Raw genomic sequence first — 16,417 nt, 5'->3', positions numbered from 1 at the left:
TGGAGTAAGGGCAAGCAATTTGAAACCGGAGTGCCAGTAGGCTTATGGACTGGACGTGGTAAGGTGAGCTGAGAATCAGAGAACCTTCATTCATTCACTCATTCAACAAATATTGAATGCCCACTATGTACCATTGTTCCAGGTCTCAGTTCAAATCTCAGTTCTGCCTCCCCCCCCCCTTTTTTTGAGGGCTTAGCTTCAACGATTCTCACAACCTGTTATTTTCTACAAAAGGAGACTAATATCTGCCCTATCTCATGAGGTTATGGTGAAGATTAAAATGATGAAACAATATATCTGAATGTTTTGTAAAGTACAGCTGGATTTTGTCTGGGCCACTAAGAAATTGACTGGGTCTGAACAGACCTCCAGGGTCTGCCCCATCCTGACCTGAAAAGTCTGTAAAGAGAATAGGCTTTGGGCACCAGGTATAAGCGGGTCCATGACTTTCCTTTACTCTTCAGTCACAGACTTGCATTCTTAAGAAGGCTTTTTACAAGGTTGAAGAGTGCATTTAAGAGTCTCAATATAATAACAGAGCTCGTGATGACGAGGTCAGTGCCACATCTTTAGCTCTTTTAATTAGCCTCTTCCTTTCCATCCCTGTTGTCCTTGCCCTATTTCACTACCATCTCTTCCTCAGGACAGAAATAGTCTCCTTACCAATCTCCTGCCCCTTGGTATCTTCAACCTGTCATACAAGTCCGGATGATGCCACTCAAAATTAAAATCTTTTAGTGTCTTCTTAGCACCCGAGATAAGGCCTAAATGCCTTAATTTGTGTCTCCACCTATTGTGCCTGCCCCGTCTGTTGCCCACCTCCTTCACATACCCTAAGCTACTGCCACGAAGTGATTCTCAGTGCTTCCGCATGTGAGCCAGGCTCTCTGATGCCCTAGGAGTCCTGGCAATCTTTTCCCTCTGCCTGGAATGCTTGTTTCCCTCATCACTAGTTAGATGGGACAATCGCTACTCATGCTTCAGATCCCCAAGTATTTTCCCTGAGAACCTTCTCTGCCTCCCCTAGACAGGCCTCCCTCCTCTTAACTTCCATATCACCTTGAATATACCCATACATACTGGTATGAGAGGAGGACTTGTGTTTGTACCTCTGCTCTCTCACTAGAAAGGAGCTCCTTGAGGTCAGGACCTTGTCTCTTCATGGTGGTCACCTGGAGCAGCACTTGGTATGTTGAGTGTTGGACAGATATAGATAGGATTCCTAGCTGTGTGACCTTGGGCATGTTATTTAACCTTTCTGTGTCTCATGTTTCCACCCACTGAGCAGAATAACTGCAAGGGCCAAATATCAAAACTCTTGTTAAGGTCCTGGAATACAGATGGCACATAGGATGGAGGTCATAGCCATAGGGTGCCCTCTACATACATTTGTTGAATCAACTCAGCGGAACTCAGCAAGGGTGCTAATAATTATTATACTATATACTTAATAGGTGCCGAAACTGTCCTATCAAGGGTTGCAGTTTTCGTGGTCTAAATGGGAGTCTTACTTGTCGATCTTTAGGGTCAGAGATACTGAGCCCCAAATGTGAGGAAGAGTCGCTCATCCGGGTGTTTGAGAAGGACCCAGTGCGACGTTGCCCACTGTCTCTCGCTCATCGTAGACCGAGGGTAAGCTCAGGCGCCGCCACCAAAACATTATCACTCCGGAGTCCTCGACATTGCTTGCCCTGCGTTCGTAGCCCTGCTTGGTTCCGAACAGGCCGCCTCCCAGCCACCAGCCGAAGTAGCCCCGCCCACCTCGCGCCCCTGGGGGAGGAGCCTGTTGCGTCGCGCTGTCGTCACTTCCAGTGGACCCGGAAGCGCCGTCCCCTGGTTGCTGTAGTTAGGAGTCGTGATGGGGTTACGCTCGGTTTAAACCCTTGGCCCGCGGTGGGCTGAAGGCCGTGGGTTGGGAGTCTAGTGACTGCTGTGGCCCGGGCGAGCGCGGAGCAGCTTCTGGGACAGTACAGGCGAACCCTGGCCGTGTGCTTCTCTTGTGCCGGCGTCGCTCCGCCTCTAAGATAGGACCCGCCCCCGCCCTCGGTGCCTGGGACCCGGTGGGCGCTTCTGCCAGGCTGCCCCGCGTCCGGCATCCGGTTTCGGACAGCTGGGAGGAGCGACTTCGGGGACAGTTCTCTCCCTGTCGTTTACTGCCCCCGCCAAGGTCTTCGCGACCCTCTTCTGGCTGACGTCGAGCAACCCGTTCTGAACATGGAGAAGTTTGGTATGAATTTCGGGGGCGGACCGAGCAAGAAGGACCTGCTAGAGACCATTGAGATGCAGAAGAAGCAGCTCCTCCAGTACCAGGCACGTCTTAAGGATGTGGTCCGCGCCTATAAAAGCCTCCTGAAAGAGAAGGAGGCTCTAGAGGCCAGCATTAAGGTGCTGTCCGTATCCCACGAGGCGGATGTGGGCCTCACAGATGTCCAGCCTCCAGGCCTCTCTTTTCCTGACTCTGTGGATGACCGATGCTCCACTCACAGCGAGGATAGCACTGGGACCGCCACCAGCTTGGATACTGCGGCCAGTCTCACCAGCACCAAGGGTGAGTTTGGGGTAGAGGATGACAGGCTGGCTCGTGGACCACCACCTCCAAAGTCCGAAGAAGCCAGCGGGTCGGAGAGTGGTGTTAGCAGTAGCAGTGGGGATGGACCCTCTGGGGGTGGGGAAGTGGACAAACGACTGCACCAGCTGAAGACTCAGTTGGCTACTTTGACCAGCTCTTTGGCTACAGTCACCCAGGAGAAGTCTCGCATGGAAGCTTCTTACCTGGCTGACAAGAAGAAGATGAAACAGGACTTAGAGGATACCAGTAAAAAGGCAGAGGAGGAGAGGGGCCGTCTGGAGGGAGAATTGAAGGGGCTGCAGGAGCAGATAGCAGAAACCAAAGCCCGACTTATCACCCAGCAGCATGATCGGGCCCAAGAGCAGACTGACCATGCCTTGATGCTTCGTGAGCTCCAGAAACTGCTGCAGGAGGAGAGGACCCAGCGCCAGGACTTGGAACTTCGGCTGGAAGAGACCCGAGAAGCCCTGGCAGGACGGGCATATGCAGCTGGTCAGATGGAAGGGTTTGAGCTGCAGACCAAGCAGCTAACCCGTGAGGTGGAGGACTTGAAAGGTGAGCTGCAGGCTCTTCGGGATGAGAAGAATCGGCCCGACCCTCGGCTGCAGGAGCTTCAGGAAGAGGCTGCCTGCCTGAAGAGCCATTTCCAGGCTCAGTTGCAGCAGGAAATGAGGAAGGTAACTATTGTCATCTCCTTCAAATGGTAGTCATTTAGCCTACAGTAGGAAATATTAGGGTTTTGGCTCCTTTGGTAGTTAGAACTAAGTGGCTGCGCTGTCAATTTTTGGTGCTATTCAGAAGGTTGCCCCGTGAGTCCTGGGAAATCGGTGTGGTGTGGTGTTGACAGTGTCCACAGAATGTGCTTCCAACAGGATATGGGCTTCCGCAGCGCAGGCTGGTTTGGAACCAGACACCTGTGAACTCTGGGCCGTGGCATCTCACCAGCTGCGCTCTGTGAAGCGGTATAGCTAGTGGCCGCTGCCCAGTGAGAGGAGCGTGTCTGCCTCGGGGCATGTGCGTTACACAGGGGGCGGATATGGCTATAGGTAGGGGGGCTGGGGCGGGATGGTGTAAAAGGAATCTTCTCAGAAGTAACCTCTCATGATTGCTTCGAGTCAATTTGCCTGTTCCGGAAAGGTGTGCTATTTTACAGTGCTCCTTTCAGTGTGGAGAGAGATCCAACTGAGTTTTGAACTTCCAGGAATATTGGCAGAGGAAAAGAATGTCCTGTGATTTCTTAGTAGGATTTGGGGAAACAGATGATAAACAAAGGTAACACGCTTCCCATGTGAGCCTTGTGTATGACAGGAGAAAAGTGGGGGCACTAAAGCAGAACAACAGCAGATACAAAGAGGTTCTTGATATTGTTTGGTGTGCTGTATCTCTGGGAGCAGAACCCAGCCAGGTTACAGGAACTTCCGTTAGTTTCCAAAGCAACGTACAAGGCCCCAGTTCCACTTCTCACCAGGCCATCCCAGTCCTGTGACCCCTTGGCCCCCCTCTCTTGTGCTCTCAGTTTGCGGTGGGCCTTTGCGGCTTTTCTGGACGCATTGCCATCCGTTCCCTTGTTTTACAGACAGCCCTGGCAGAAGATCAGCTACGCCAGCAGTCTCAGGTGGAAGAGCAGAGGGTGGCGGCCCTGGAGAATCAAATATCTCAGGTGTCCGAACTGCTGGGCACCTATGAGAAAGCCAAGCAGAAGGACCAGCTGGCCATCCAGAAGCTGAAGGAGCGCATCGTGCAGCTGGACCTGGAGAACAAGACGCTGGCGTTGGCCGCCTCCAGCCGCTCCCCCCTAGACAGCCATGGCGACGAGTCCAGTCTGGATGTCAATGTCCTGAAGGATAAGATGGAGAAGCTGAAGAGGCTGCTGCAGGTGGCAGCCAGGAAAAGCCAGGTGAGCCTGGATGTGGAGAGGCTCTGTGACCTGGAGCTACTGGCCAGCTCGGAGGCTGCCGACGGGGAGAAGGCTTCTGCGCTCTACTACCAGCAGGAGCTGAAACAGCTGAAGGAGGAGTTTGAGAGGTACAAGATGAGGGCCCAGGTGGTCCTCAAGAGCAAGAACACCAAGGACGGTAACCTGGCCAAGGAGCTGGAGGAGGCCCAGGAGCAGCTCGCGGAACTGAAGGAGAAGTACATCTCCCTGCGGCTGTGCTGCGAGGAGCTCGAGCGCCGGCACCAGCAGGAGGCCGAGGGCTGGAAGCAGGAGCTGGCCCGGCTGCAGCACGCGCACCGGCAGGAGCTGGAGAGGAGCCAGCTGGACTCCAGGGACCACACGCTGAGACTGGAAGAGGAGCTGCACAAGCAGCGGGACCGGGCCCTGGCTGTGCTGGCCGAGAAGGATTTGGAGCTGGAGCAGCTGCGTTCCGTGGCCTTGTCGTCCGGTCTGCCGGGGCGCAGGAGCCCTGTGGGCGGCGGGGGGCCTGGGGCCCCGGCCGACTCGTGCGCCCCAGACAGCCTGACCCAAGCGCTGCAGCTGGCTGCGTCCAGCGAGCCCACTTTCTTCCTGTACGCCGAGCAGCTGGCCCGCAAGGAGGTGGAGATCACTTCGCTGCGGAAGCAGAGACACACGCTGGAGGTGGAGGTGCATCAGCTGCAGGACCGGTTGCTGGAGGAGGGCGAGCGGCATCGCGAGCAGGTTGGAGCCCTGCAGAGCCACATTGAGAAGAACATCAGGGACCAGAGTAGGGAGGGAGCCAACCTGGAGTACCTCAAAAACATCATCTACCGCTTCCTGACCTTGCCTGACACCCTGGGCCGCCAGCAGACGCTCACGGCCATCCTGACCATCTTGCATTTCAGTCCTGAGGAGAAACAAGTGATCATGCGGCTCCCGACCAGCGGTAGCTGGTGGCCTTCTGGCAAGAGATGATGCCCTTGTCACTGACTGCCGAAATCTCCGTGCCTCTTGTGTGGGAAGGACAGACTCTGGTTTCTGCTGCCCTTCTCTTACATTATCATTTTTTTTCTTCACTGTGTTGAACTGGGAGAGTCTTTAACGTGGGATGGGGTTTTCTGCCAAAGGCCATTAATGTCACATTGTCCTGGGCCCTAGAGATCCTGGAGATGCCCCAACAGTATGTTTGGGCGGTGTGCTTGTGAGGGGAAGAGCGGGGAGAGATGAAGACTGGAAGGTGCCAAAGTTGGGGGAGTGGTGAGACTCTTTCAAAATAAGACTTTCTGTTTTAGTATTATGCTCCTAGCACAGAACCAGGAGTAAATGTGACTCCAAAGGGAGTTCAGTTATTTCTAAACGCTCACAAGGACCGGCTCTTTACTCCCTATCTCATCACAGTCCGAGTCTGGTCCACCGCTGCCCCAATTTTCTGGGGACATAAATCCGGGTTGGAGAGGGACCAAGAAGTTTGAAATAGTGACAGATTGTCCCCTATTGTCCACAGATTCCTCCGTCCCGGAACTGGGAAGCTTGTTCTAGTTGGGGTTAGGTACGGCCTGGTCAGGCTGGACAAAACACATCCATAACTATGACCATCCTGTAGAGGGCCCCGAGCACACGTCAGTCCTAGACGTTTCCTGAGTAACCTGCTTTTGGCCTGAATAGGGTTATCTCGGGCTTCTTGCATTTGACCCTGCCTTAATCTGTCTGCCTCAGGTTGGCCTGAGATTGCGAGTGAATGATTTTGCTAGCTTTTCCTCAATGTTGAACTTCCATTAAGAGAAAACTCCTGGCATCTTACAGAGAAGGGTCCAATTGGGAAACTCTGATCCTGTCTAGATACAAAGAATTAGCTCAGAGATTTACAACCTCCTCCCCTCCCCCACAGCTGTTTCTGCCTTTGTAGGGACCGAGAAGAGGAGGAAGATTTGCTGATTCCAGAAGATTCTGTGACTCTCACAGGAAAGTGGTGGAATTTTGGCGGAGGGGCTGGAGTGCCAGCTGACCCTTGGATAGCATTCTGGCTAAATCTCCACCTCCCTGCAAGCCAGGGTGTACTTGGGTTACTGTCACCAGGGTATTTTGCCCACTCCTTTAGGGGGTCATAGAGTTTCAGTACACAATCCTCGTCTTCCCCACACGCGTTACTATAATTTTTCCTCCTTCCTGGGTTTTTTATGTTTGGTCTTGCGCAAGTAGATTTAATCTGCATGTAAGGAAAGGGGGCTTCAGGCTATCTGGAAAGGAGGGACTCAGAAAAGTTGGGTTGAGAGAGACCATATCAGTTCCCCTATTCAATCCTTTCCCCAATCTGCTCTTGCTGGCTATAGAGATCTTTGGACCCTAAAGACCAGTGCTTTGTCACTGACTGAACTAATATATATCTTCCTGTTATTTCATCATAGAGAGCTGTTGTGAGGGTTTGGGGTGCAGAAGACTTTGATTAAATGTTCTAATTGGGAGGCTGGGTGCCCTGGACTGTCTACAAACAGCAGACTCAATGAAACAGATGCGATGTGTTCAAATGACAACATAGACCATGGAGTCATTAAATCTGAACAACCTGACCTGTGTGCTTTCCTAACAGTATGCGCGTATATACATATACACATACACAGAGTGTGAGTGTAAATGGTGAATAAAAAGGATGGAGATAATATATTAATCCATGAGTTTGAGGGGCGCCTGGGTGGCTCAGTCTGTTAAGCATCCGCCTTGGGCTTAGGTCATAATTTCAGGGTCCTGGGATTGAGCCCTTCATCAGGCTCTGCACTCAGCAGGGAGTCTCCTTGTCCCTCTGCCCCTCCCCCTCCCCATGCTCTCTCTCTCTCTCTCTCTCTCTCAAATGAATAAAATCTTAAAAAAAAGAAAATCCGTGAGCTTGAATCTAGAGAGTAACATCTCAATGCTCTAACTACCTCAATTACAAACAAAATTTTCAGCCTGGAATTATGTGTGTGTGTAAGCAGCTACACTAGAAAAAGCTTTCTCCTGGGTTTGGTGGGCCGGCTTGAAACTTTAGAAGTAATCCGTTTTTTGAATGCTTTATTATGCTTCAAATCAGGGTTCACAGTATCCTGGAAAAGTTTCTTAGGATTTCAAACTAAACTAAAATCATCTCTTAATTGTGTTACCCGATCCCCTTAAATGTAGCATATATATATATATATATATATTTTTTTTTTTTTTAAGATTTTATTTATTTATTTGACAGAGAGACACAGTGAGAGAGGGAATACAAGCAGGGGGAGTGGGAGAGGGAGAGAAGCAGGCTTCCCACGGAGCAGGGAGCCCAATGCGGGGCTCGATTCCAGGACCCTGGGATCATGACCTGAGCTGAAGGCAGACGCTTAACGACTAAGCCACCAGGCGCCCCTGTAGCATATATTTTGATTGTTATTTCTAGGTGGTTTTGGACAGCATAGAAAGATCCATAGTCACAGCTGCTTTCCTAGGACCAATACCTATGCTTTTGACTTTTGAGAAGATACCACATAGGCAAAGAAGCAAGTCAAGTTCTGATTATTAATTTTTCAAGTATTGATGTTTATAAGCCTGTGAATGCTCCCTACTGAAATGGAAAAGGCTTGGTCCCTTCCCACCCTTAAGAACACAAGTTCTTTATCTCCCCACATTTTCCTCCCAAGTATGTTTTCCAGTTACTTGACTGGTTTTCCAGTGCTGGATACTCTTCTAAGAAAGAAAAGGGGGAGAGAGAGAAAAAGAATTGAGATCAAATACAGTCAGAGAAAAATGTTTTCCCTTGGCCTTGGTTCCAGAATATCAGACAGTGCATGAGGTGTGTCAATAAAGTAATGAGACAACCTTATTTGTTTATTACCACAGAACTTGGGAGGATTGCTGAGAACAGATGCAGGGAGAAGGGGGCGGGAAGGCAAGTTGATCATTCTAAGGGCTTTCTGCTTTCCTCCCTCCATCCCCCATCTCTTGTTGGGTATCTCCTCTCTGGGGAATAAATAGCCATATAATCAGGCCCTAGATACAAGTCCCCATCTGCTACCCAGAACTCTAAGGCTCTTGGCCTTGTCTTGAGAAGCTGCCACTGCAGGGTTGTTCGGGAACTCTTGCCAACCGTGCTAACACTGTGTCGAGCCACTCACACCCATTGTATCGTTTACTCCACACACGTGTTGTTATCCTCCATTTTTACAGATGAGGAGAGAGTGGTTGAGATGTTAAATTTGCCCAAGGTCATGTAACTGCTAGATGTCCAGACCAGGTCTGATTACCCAACGCCAGCTCAATCTGGGTATGCTCCTGTCTTCTCAGGACTTGGGACAGTCAGCGCCTGTCTCCACAGATGACTGCTAGGGATGGAGAGACTGATGTCTAAGTTGAACTGGGTTGGTTCAAATGGAGAGAAAGTCTCCAGCTATAAAATTGCAGTCAAGCGAAGTTGCTACGCTGTAGAGTGAAACAGGCAACATTGGTTCTTTATAAAGAGTCCTAAAGCTGCCCTGTCCCCCAGGGCTAATTTTTAGGACTCGGATCACTAACAGCGAAAGGAGGGCTGCGTACCAGCTCTTGCTGTAGTGGGTTCCAACTATAACCTCTAGTAAAGCTGGGGAAACAGCTTGGGGAATTAAAAACAGAACCCTAATGAATGGGTCCCTTTACCGATCATCGATCCCCTTTACTTCCTCCCCTCCTCTGTCTTCCCGTGCCACAGTAGGCAGCCTGGTTACCTCAGCTTGATGGCTGTGGGGCGAGGAACTAGGCTTACACATTCTGGGTTGAAATCTCAATTGGTTGTCCTGTCAGTTCTGTGACCTTATAAATTAATCTTACCGAACTTAATTTTCTTAAAATGGGGATAATAACACCTATTTCAGGGTTCTATCCTCATTTTAAAGAAAAACTAAGTACATAAAGAACCAGCCCAGTACCTGAAACAAAGTAGCTGCTAAACCACATTAGATGCTTTTTTTCCAAGAGTGTGTAGGTGGCAGAATGGAAGTTAGCTTAGCTCTCCGGATTTAAGTCCAGTGTTTCTTAGCCTCAGATGTTGCTGTAAGCAAAAGTAGAAATAACAATGGCCTTTTGTGGAGTGCCTGCTGTGAAGCCGACTGCTAGCATTTTCCCTACACTATTTTACTTAATCACACCAATCTTGTGAAGCGTATCTATTTTGCAAATGAGGACATGGAGGCTTGGCAAAATAAGATGAATTGCCCAAGGCCTAGGGCTGGTAATGGCATAATCAGGGTGCAAACACGTGTATCTGAGGCCGTGCTGTCCACCGTCAAAATATTTTGGAGGTTAGTAGTTAGAGTAGGGTCCGTTGTCTTTCTTTTAGTTCAACCGCTATCAGGCCTCTGAAAATGCAGCTTCAGTCTAGGGAATATCAGGCCCTTCCTGGGGGAAGTCCTGTCCTGGCAGCCGTATACTCCACTGGCCTATCTGCCCAGCGTGGAGCTTTAGGCAGCTGAGCTGAGATTGGAAGGAGTCTGGAGGCCAAGCTTGTTATGCTGGTTTGTAGGCCTATGCAGAGACACCTGGTCAGCTTCCATTTTCTAAAACTGGGATCCTTGACACTGTTCTTCTAACTTCACAGTCCTCCCCCAGCCACATCCCAACCCCGGCAGTATGCTCCTACCCCTTCACACTCAGCTGGAATGTCACTTCCTCCATGTCGATTTTTCTGATACTTAACTATGTGCAGGTGCTTCCTTCTCTGAGGTCCTTTGGCACTTTTTTCATACTGACCTTGGGCACAGTGATTTCCTGTACCTTTTTTTTTTTTTTAAGATTTTATTTATTTATTTGAGAGAGAGACAGAGCATAAGCAGAGAGAGCTGCAGGCAGAGGGAGAAGCAGGCTCCCCACTGAGCAGGGAGCCCGATGCGGGACTCGATCCCAGGACCCTGAGATGACGAAGGCAGATGCTTAACCGTCCCATCCCGTACTTTTTTTTTTTTTTTTGAGAGGGAGACATGGTGGGGTGGGGCAGAGGAAGAGGGAGGAGCAGACTCCTGGCTGAGCAGACTCAATGGATCCCGGGAGCCTGGGATCGTGACCAGAGCTGAAGGCAGACGCTTAACCGACTGAGCCACCCAGGTGCCCAACCCAATAATATTCTTTATAGGATTTGTCTTCCTCTTGTAAATGATCCTGTCAAGGATCACATATTGCATTTAGTTGTCATATCTCTTTAGTCTTCTTTAATCTGGAATAGTTCCTCACCTTTTCACAATCTTTTATGATAGTGGCATTTTTAGATAACACATGTGAAGCAGACTGCTAGCATTTTCCCTACATTATTTTACTTAATGTAAAAGCCCCCTCCCACTTCAACAGAAGTTTCTTCATTTTGAGTTTGATCTTTCTTCATGATTAGATGCTGGTTATACATTCCCTGCCAGAATATTATACAAGTGATATGATCTCAGAATATCACATCTAGAGGCAAATGCTATCCATGTACCCCTCACTGGTGATATTAATTGTGGTACCCAGACAGATGTCTGATTTCTTCACTGTATGGTTAGTATTTTCTGCCTTGCTACTAATAAGCAGTCTATGGGGAGATGCTTTAAGTCCCCGCAGATATCCTGCTTCTCATCAAAGTTTTCCCTCCTAAATTTAGCATCAACCGATGATAATCCAATCATTACTCTCTTGACCGTGATGGTTGCAAGAATGATTTTCAACTCCAGCATTTATCTTTTGGTCCTTGATATTTTCTAAGCAAGAGCCCTGCCTTCTCCATCGCTTATTTAATAGTTTATCTATTTATTATTAGTATGAACTAATGGATTCCTATTTTTCCACAGTTTATAATTCACTATTTTCCTTAATTATCTTGGCTCAAATTTCCTCAGATTTGGTAAAAGTCCCTTCAAACTCCTGTGTTCTGGTGACATTCCCCCATCATTTCTGGCATAAAAATGTGTGTCTGGCTCATGTTATGGGTTCTATACCCCAGTCCTGGAATCAGCGATTTCTCTGGGGATCCCTGGTTCCTTTTGGTGGAGACTGGAATCAGAAACCAATATCTGGGAGTGATGTAAGCTCATTGTTACTGGGGTGTCTGCTTTTAGGTCCTCACAGCAGGCAGGAAGTGTAGGCAGATAGGAAATGTATGCATATAATGTATATACATACACACACGTACACATGTGGCTATACACTTTACAGATCCTGAGTTCACACCCATACCTCCAATTCCAGTCCATTTCCACACAGTGTTTCTGTATTTGTGTTTCCTTTCTTCTACAGCAAGAACTCTAGGATGGAGTCCTTTAATGCTTCATTAATATTAAATGTTTCATTAACATTTAAAAAGTAGGCAGAGGGAAAAGAGCACAGGGAGACAGATAAGGAACAACCAGAAAAGGTGGAGAAAGCCAGTGGAGGGGATGAAAAAGAATTCAAGGGAGAGTGAGTTTCATCATGGAGAGAGTGCTCAGCCCTGCCAAATTAAAAAAAAATTATTTATTTGAGAGAGACAGAGAGAGGGTGAGCGCAAGGGCACGGGGAGAGGGAGAGAGAGTCTCAGGCAGACTCTGCACTGAGCATGGAGCCTGATGCAGGGCTCGATCTGACAACCCTGAGATCATGACCCGAGCCGAAAGCATGAGTCAGATGCTCAGCTGGGTGCGCAACCCAGGTGCCCTCAGCCCTGTCAAATTTTAAACCACATTCCAACGGGATTTGAAATGGCTTTTTAACATTCACACACATCCCTGCTGTGGAACTCAGCAACTGTTTTCATTTTGATGCTCCCTTCCAGTATCTGCCCACAGGGGTACTTGCCTTTATGCTGCACGATTGGGACAGGCTGCGAGATAATTTGGTGTTTTATTTAACTTGAGATTATTTTATAACACGTGTTCATTTCCCATGTGTCCCCTCCCTTGTTTTAATGGCTGTAGTGATTCAGGAGGGCAGAGGCTTCCTTTGTTTCAGTTTCTGGGGCTTCCCTGGCCACTCACGCCTTTGCCCCTTCATCTGCTCCTCCCCCCCGCCCCCGCAGAACAGACAGCGACTACACTTAGGCTGTGTTTGCTGTGCTGAAGACTCACAGAGCTGCTGGCATTGAATCCAGAGCGACAGCAGTTTCGTATGGTCGCAGTCTACCGGGCCGGGTACTACGTCTACATGTAAGAAAGACCGACTGAAGAGCTTCTCTCTGCTATGAATTTAATTATTCATTATTTATTCACCAAAACAACCTCATGAAGCATTATTATCATCATCCACCTTACATCTGAGGAAACCGAGACAAAGGAAATTAAATAACTTGCCCAAGATCACATAGCTAGCAAGCAGGAGGTGCAGGATTTGGGCCCAGAAACTCTGGCTTTGGGGCCCAGGTTCTTAATCACTACCCTACAATGCCCCTCTAGAACAGTATTGCTAAGCTTAAAAGGACCAAATCCAAAGTTGTTGAAGGGCCCAGAACCAGTTTTCCTGCTAAGTGAGTGTGAGTGCCCAGTGTTTCCCCCTTTTAGAATTTATTATTTAATGTATGTGGGCATTGCTCAGTAGATGTCAGAACCGGGAGGCTAGGGAGTGGGCCTGCTCTTCATCCCCTCATCCCTAGTGCCTTGTGCAGTGCACAGAGGAGACATGCCCTCGACATTTGCTGAAGGAGAAAGGAAGGAAGGAAGGGAGGGTAGTAAGTGGAAGGTAGGCCTTGGGTTGGAGACTGGGAGGGCAGGCGGGATAAACTGTAGCAGGTGTCAGTTTGACTTGTGTGGGGAGTTGGGCTGGGAGGGGCCACCAGGCTGGGGTTTTGTACTTCTGGCATCCAGAGTAGGACGGCCCAGAGGGATGAGTGCAAGCCAGAGATGCTTAGTGTCAGTCAAATGGTGAACCCCCGACCCAAAGAGCTGCTGCCAGGGTTCAGAAGAGGGTGGAGGCCAGGGGGGAGGGGAGAGGCAGGGAGGAATAAACCCCTGAAGGAGGGAGCCTGTAGCGTCTTTGAGTTCCCTTGCCCTGGGAACCATGCACGCTACTGTGGTAGGTCTGAAAAACCTAGACCGCCTGCCTACCTGACTTCAGGTCACAGCCTAGACGACCAACGTGGAAAGGCTCAATTAACTTAGTGTCTTTGAACTCTTTCCATAAGTGCTAGATGTGGTGGCAGAATGCCTGCAACCATACAAATGTTCTTAGGAATGCGGGCTTTTGATTTCTAGCACCTGGGACTCAAGTTCTTTGAAAGAGTAAGAGACAAGGCTGAGGACCACTCCTGAAAGAGATAAAAACAAGATACCAATTTTGTCATCACCTGTCTCTGGGAACTTTGTGACTCATTGTTTTGTTTTTGTTTTTAAAGATTTATTTATTTGAGAGAGAGAGAGAGCACGTGCATGCGCGGTGTGGGGTGGGGAGGGGCAGAGGGAGAGGGAGAGAGAATCTCAGGCAGACTCCCTGCTGAGCACGGAGCCCAATGTGGGGCTTGATCCCAGGACCCTGAGATCACAACTCAGGCTGAGACCAAGAGTCGGACACCCAACCAACTGAGCTACCTAGGTACCCCTGTGACTCATTGTTTTTAATCTGTCAAAAGGGGAAGCAGTGCATTTACATAGTTTCTCAAAGTTATTGTGATTATCAAGTCAAGCAGTGTATTAAAAGTTTTTAGAAAAGTGTAAAGTATTGGGCTGCCTGGGTGGCTCAGTCGGTTAAGCGTCTGTCTTCGGCTCAGGTCACGATCCCAGGGTCTCAGGATCAAGCCTCGCATCGGGCTCCTTGCTCAGTGGGGAGCCTGCTTCTCCCTCTCCCTCTGCCCCTCCCCCAGCTTGTGCTCTCTCTCTCTCTAATAAATAAATAAATAAAATCTTAAAAAAAGTCTAAAGTACTTTAAAATGTAATTATTAATGTCTGACATTTTATACACTAGATAATGTAATACAATGGCAAATTAACTACATGCTGTTGAAGTGTCACTTAACCCCCAGCCTGCCTCCCCCATTCCACTGTCTTCCTAAGGAGTAGATTCATAGTCTCAAAAGGATGAAGTGGGGGGAAATATTAATAGAAGTATTGATTTGTTCCTGATGCCATAACAAATTACCACAAACTTGGTGAGTTTAAAATAACACAAATTATTATCTAACAGTTCTGGAAGTTGGAAGTCTGAGAGAGGTCTCCCTGGACTGAAATCAAGGCTCTGTTCCATCTGGAGGCTTGAGGGAGAAGCTGTTTCCTTGCCTCTTCTAGCTTCTAGAGGCTGCCTGCGTTCCTTTTCCTATGGTCCCCTTCCTCCATTTTCAAAGCCAGCGATGTGACATTTCTCTGCGCCTTTCTCCCAGAGTCACATCTTCCTCTATCTCTCTTTTGCCTCCGCCTTCTACTCTTATGGACCCTGTGATTACATTAGGCCCGTTGGGATAATCCAGAATCATCTCCCTATTTCAATTCCCCTTTGCCATGTAACCTGATTCTGGAAATTAGGACATGAACATCTGTGGGGGGACATTAGTCTGCCTACCACAGTATATATTTGGAAAATAATTTACCTGGAAAGAATTTTAGCAAAAACAAAAATGTAAAATGAAAATTCTAACTTCTTGGTAATAAAGGCTCCCAGTACTACTGGATGATTCTTAGCGATACGCTTTTTCATGGGAAACCAGCAACACCTAGTGTCTCTCCAAATAAATTTCAACAGAAAACACAAAGTGTCCTCTAATTAAAATGGTAGAATAGAAGGTGCGGCTCAGTGCCTATGGTGGAGAAAGGAAATTCTCACCACTCAGAGAGGGAGAAGGCTGACGATTCTCTCTTCTATCTGTGCTTTTTTTTTTTTTTTAGCATGATGTTTTCAAGGTTCATCCATAGCTCTTCTATCCGTTCTTTAGACCTAGTTGTGAACCCCCACATCCATTCGTATAACCAGAAGTATTTAAATTAATTCTGTTTTGGGCATGGCACAATACTGGGCTCTGTGATAGAAGAAGAAAGATAAAAACATGATCCCCATCCTCAAATTTCTTCCAGTCTTATGGGGCAGACAAGACACACCCTGGCAATTAAAGCATATATATGTACTTTGATGAGTGCAAGCCAGAGATGCTTAGTGTCAGTCAAATGGTGAACCCCCGACCCAAAGAGCTGCTGCCAGGGTTCAGAAGAGGGTGGAGGCCAGGGGGGAGGGGAGAGGCAGGTGTATATGGGTGTATATATATATGTATATATATATATATATGTATATATATATATATATGTATATGGGTGTATATATATATATACACCCATTTACAAAACACTAGAGACTTAATGGCAAGGGTACCAGTTATAATGAGGCTTAGTGGTACATATATCAAAACCCGACAGAACACTGGCTTCCATAGCAGAGAAGTGCATTTCCTGTTCTTGTGAAAGAATTTGTGTAGTCATTGGAAGCCCCTCAAAAAGTTCCGCATAGAGTTACCATAGGACCCAGCAGTTCCACTCCAAAGTATATACCCAAGAGAATTGGAAATACACTTCCATACAAAAACTTGTACACTAATGGTTATTAATACATATAATAGCCACAAAGTGGAAACAACCTAAATGCCCTCCATCTGCTGAATGGATACTAAATGTGGTATAATCCACACAATGGAATATTATTCAACCATAAAAAGGAACAGAGTACTGATAACGCCACAACACGGAGGAACCTGGGAAACATTGTGCTAAGTGAAAGAAGCCAGACACAAAGGCCGCCTAGTGTATGATTCCATTTATATGAAATGTCCAGAACAGGTAAATCCATAGAGACAGAAAGCAGATTAGTCGTTGCTAGGGGCGGCAGAGCAGGGAGGGAAGAATGGAAGTGACTGCTAAGGAGCACAGGGTTTCTTTTGGGGGTGATGTTCTGGAATTAGTGGTGATGGTTGGACAGCTTTGTGCATATGCTAAAAACCCTAACAGCCATTGAATTGTACACTTTAAGTGGGTGAACTGTTTTATATGTGAAATATATCTCAATA

General features: G+C 48.0%; 1 protein-coding gene across 1 annotated transcript; it reads left to right on the top strand.

The window, feature by feature from the left end:
• The first annotated feature begins 1,824 nt into the window (after window positions 1-1,824).
• On the top strand, window positions 1,825-5,587 carry GCC1 (GRIP and coiled-coil domain containing 1). Its single transcript, XM_021699430.1, has 2 exons — window positions 1,825-3,246; window positions 4,146-5,587. Exons 1-2 carry the CDS (start codon window positions 2,215-2,217, stop codon window positions 5,439-5,441), a joined length of 2,328 nt encoding a protein of 775 aa, XP_021555105.1. The 5' UTR covers window positions 1,825-2,214; the 3' UTR covers window positions 5,442-5,587.
• The last annotated feature ends 10,830 nt before the right edge of the window (window positions 5,588-16,417 follow it).

Source organism: Neomonachus schauinslandi, chromosome 12 (genome assembly GCF_002201575.2).
Source record: "Neomonachus schauinslandi chromosome 12, ASM220157v2, whole genome shotgun sequence".
NCBI lineage: Eukaryota > Metazoa > Chordata > Mammalia > Carnivora > Phocidae > Neomonachus > Neomonachus schauinslandi.
The sequence above is the reverse complement of the archived record's forward strand: the minus strand, read 5'-3'. Positions and strand labels throughout refer to the sequence as shown.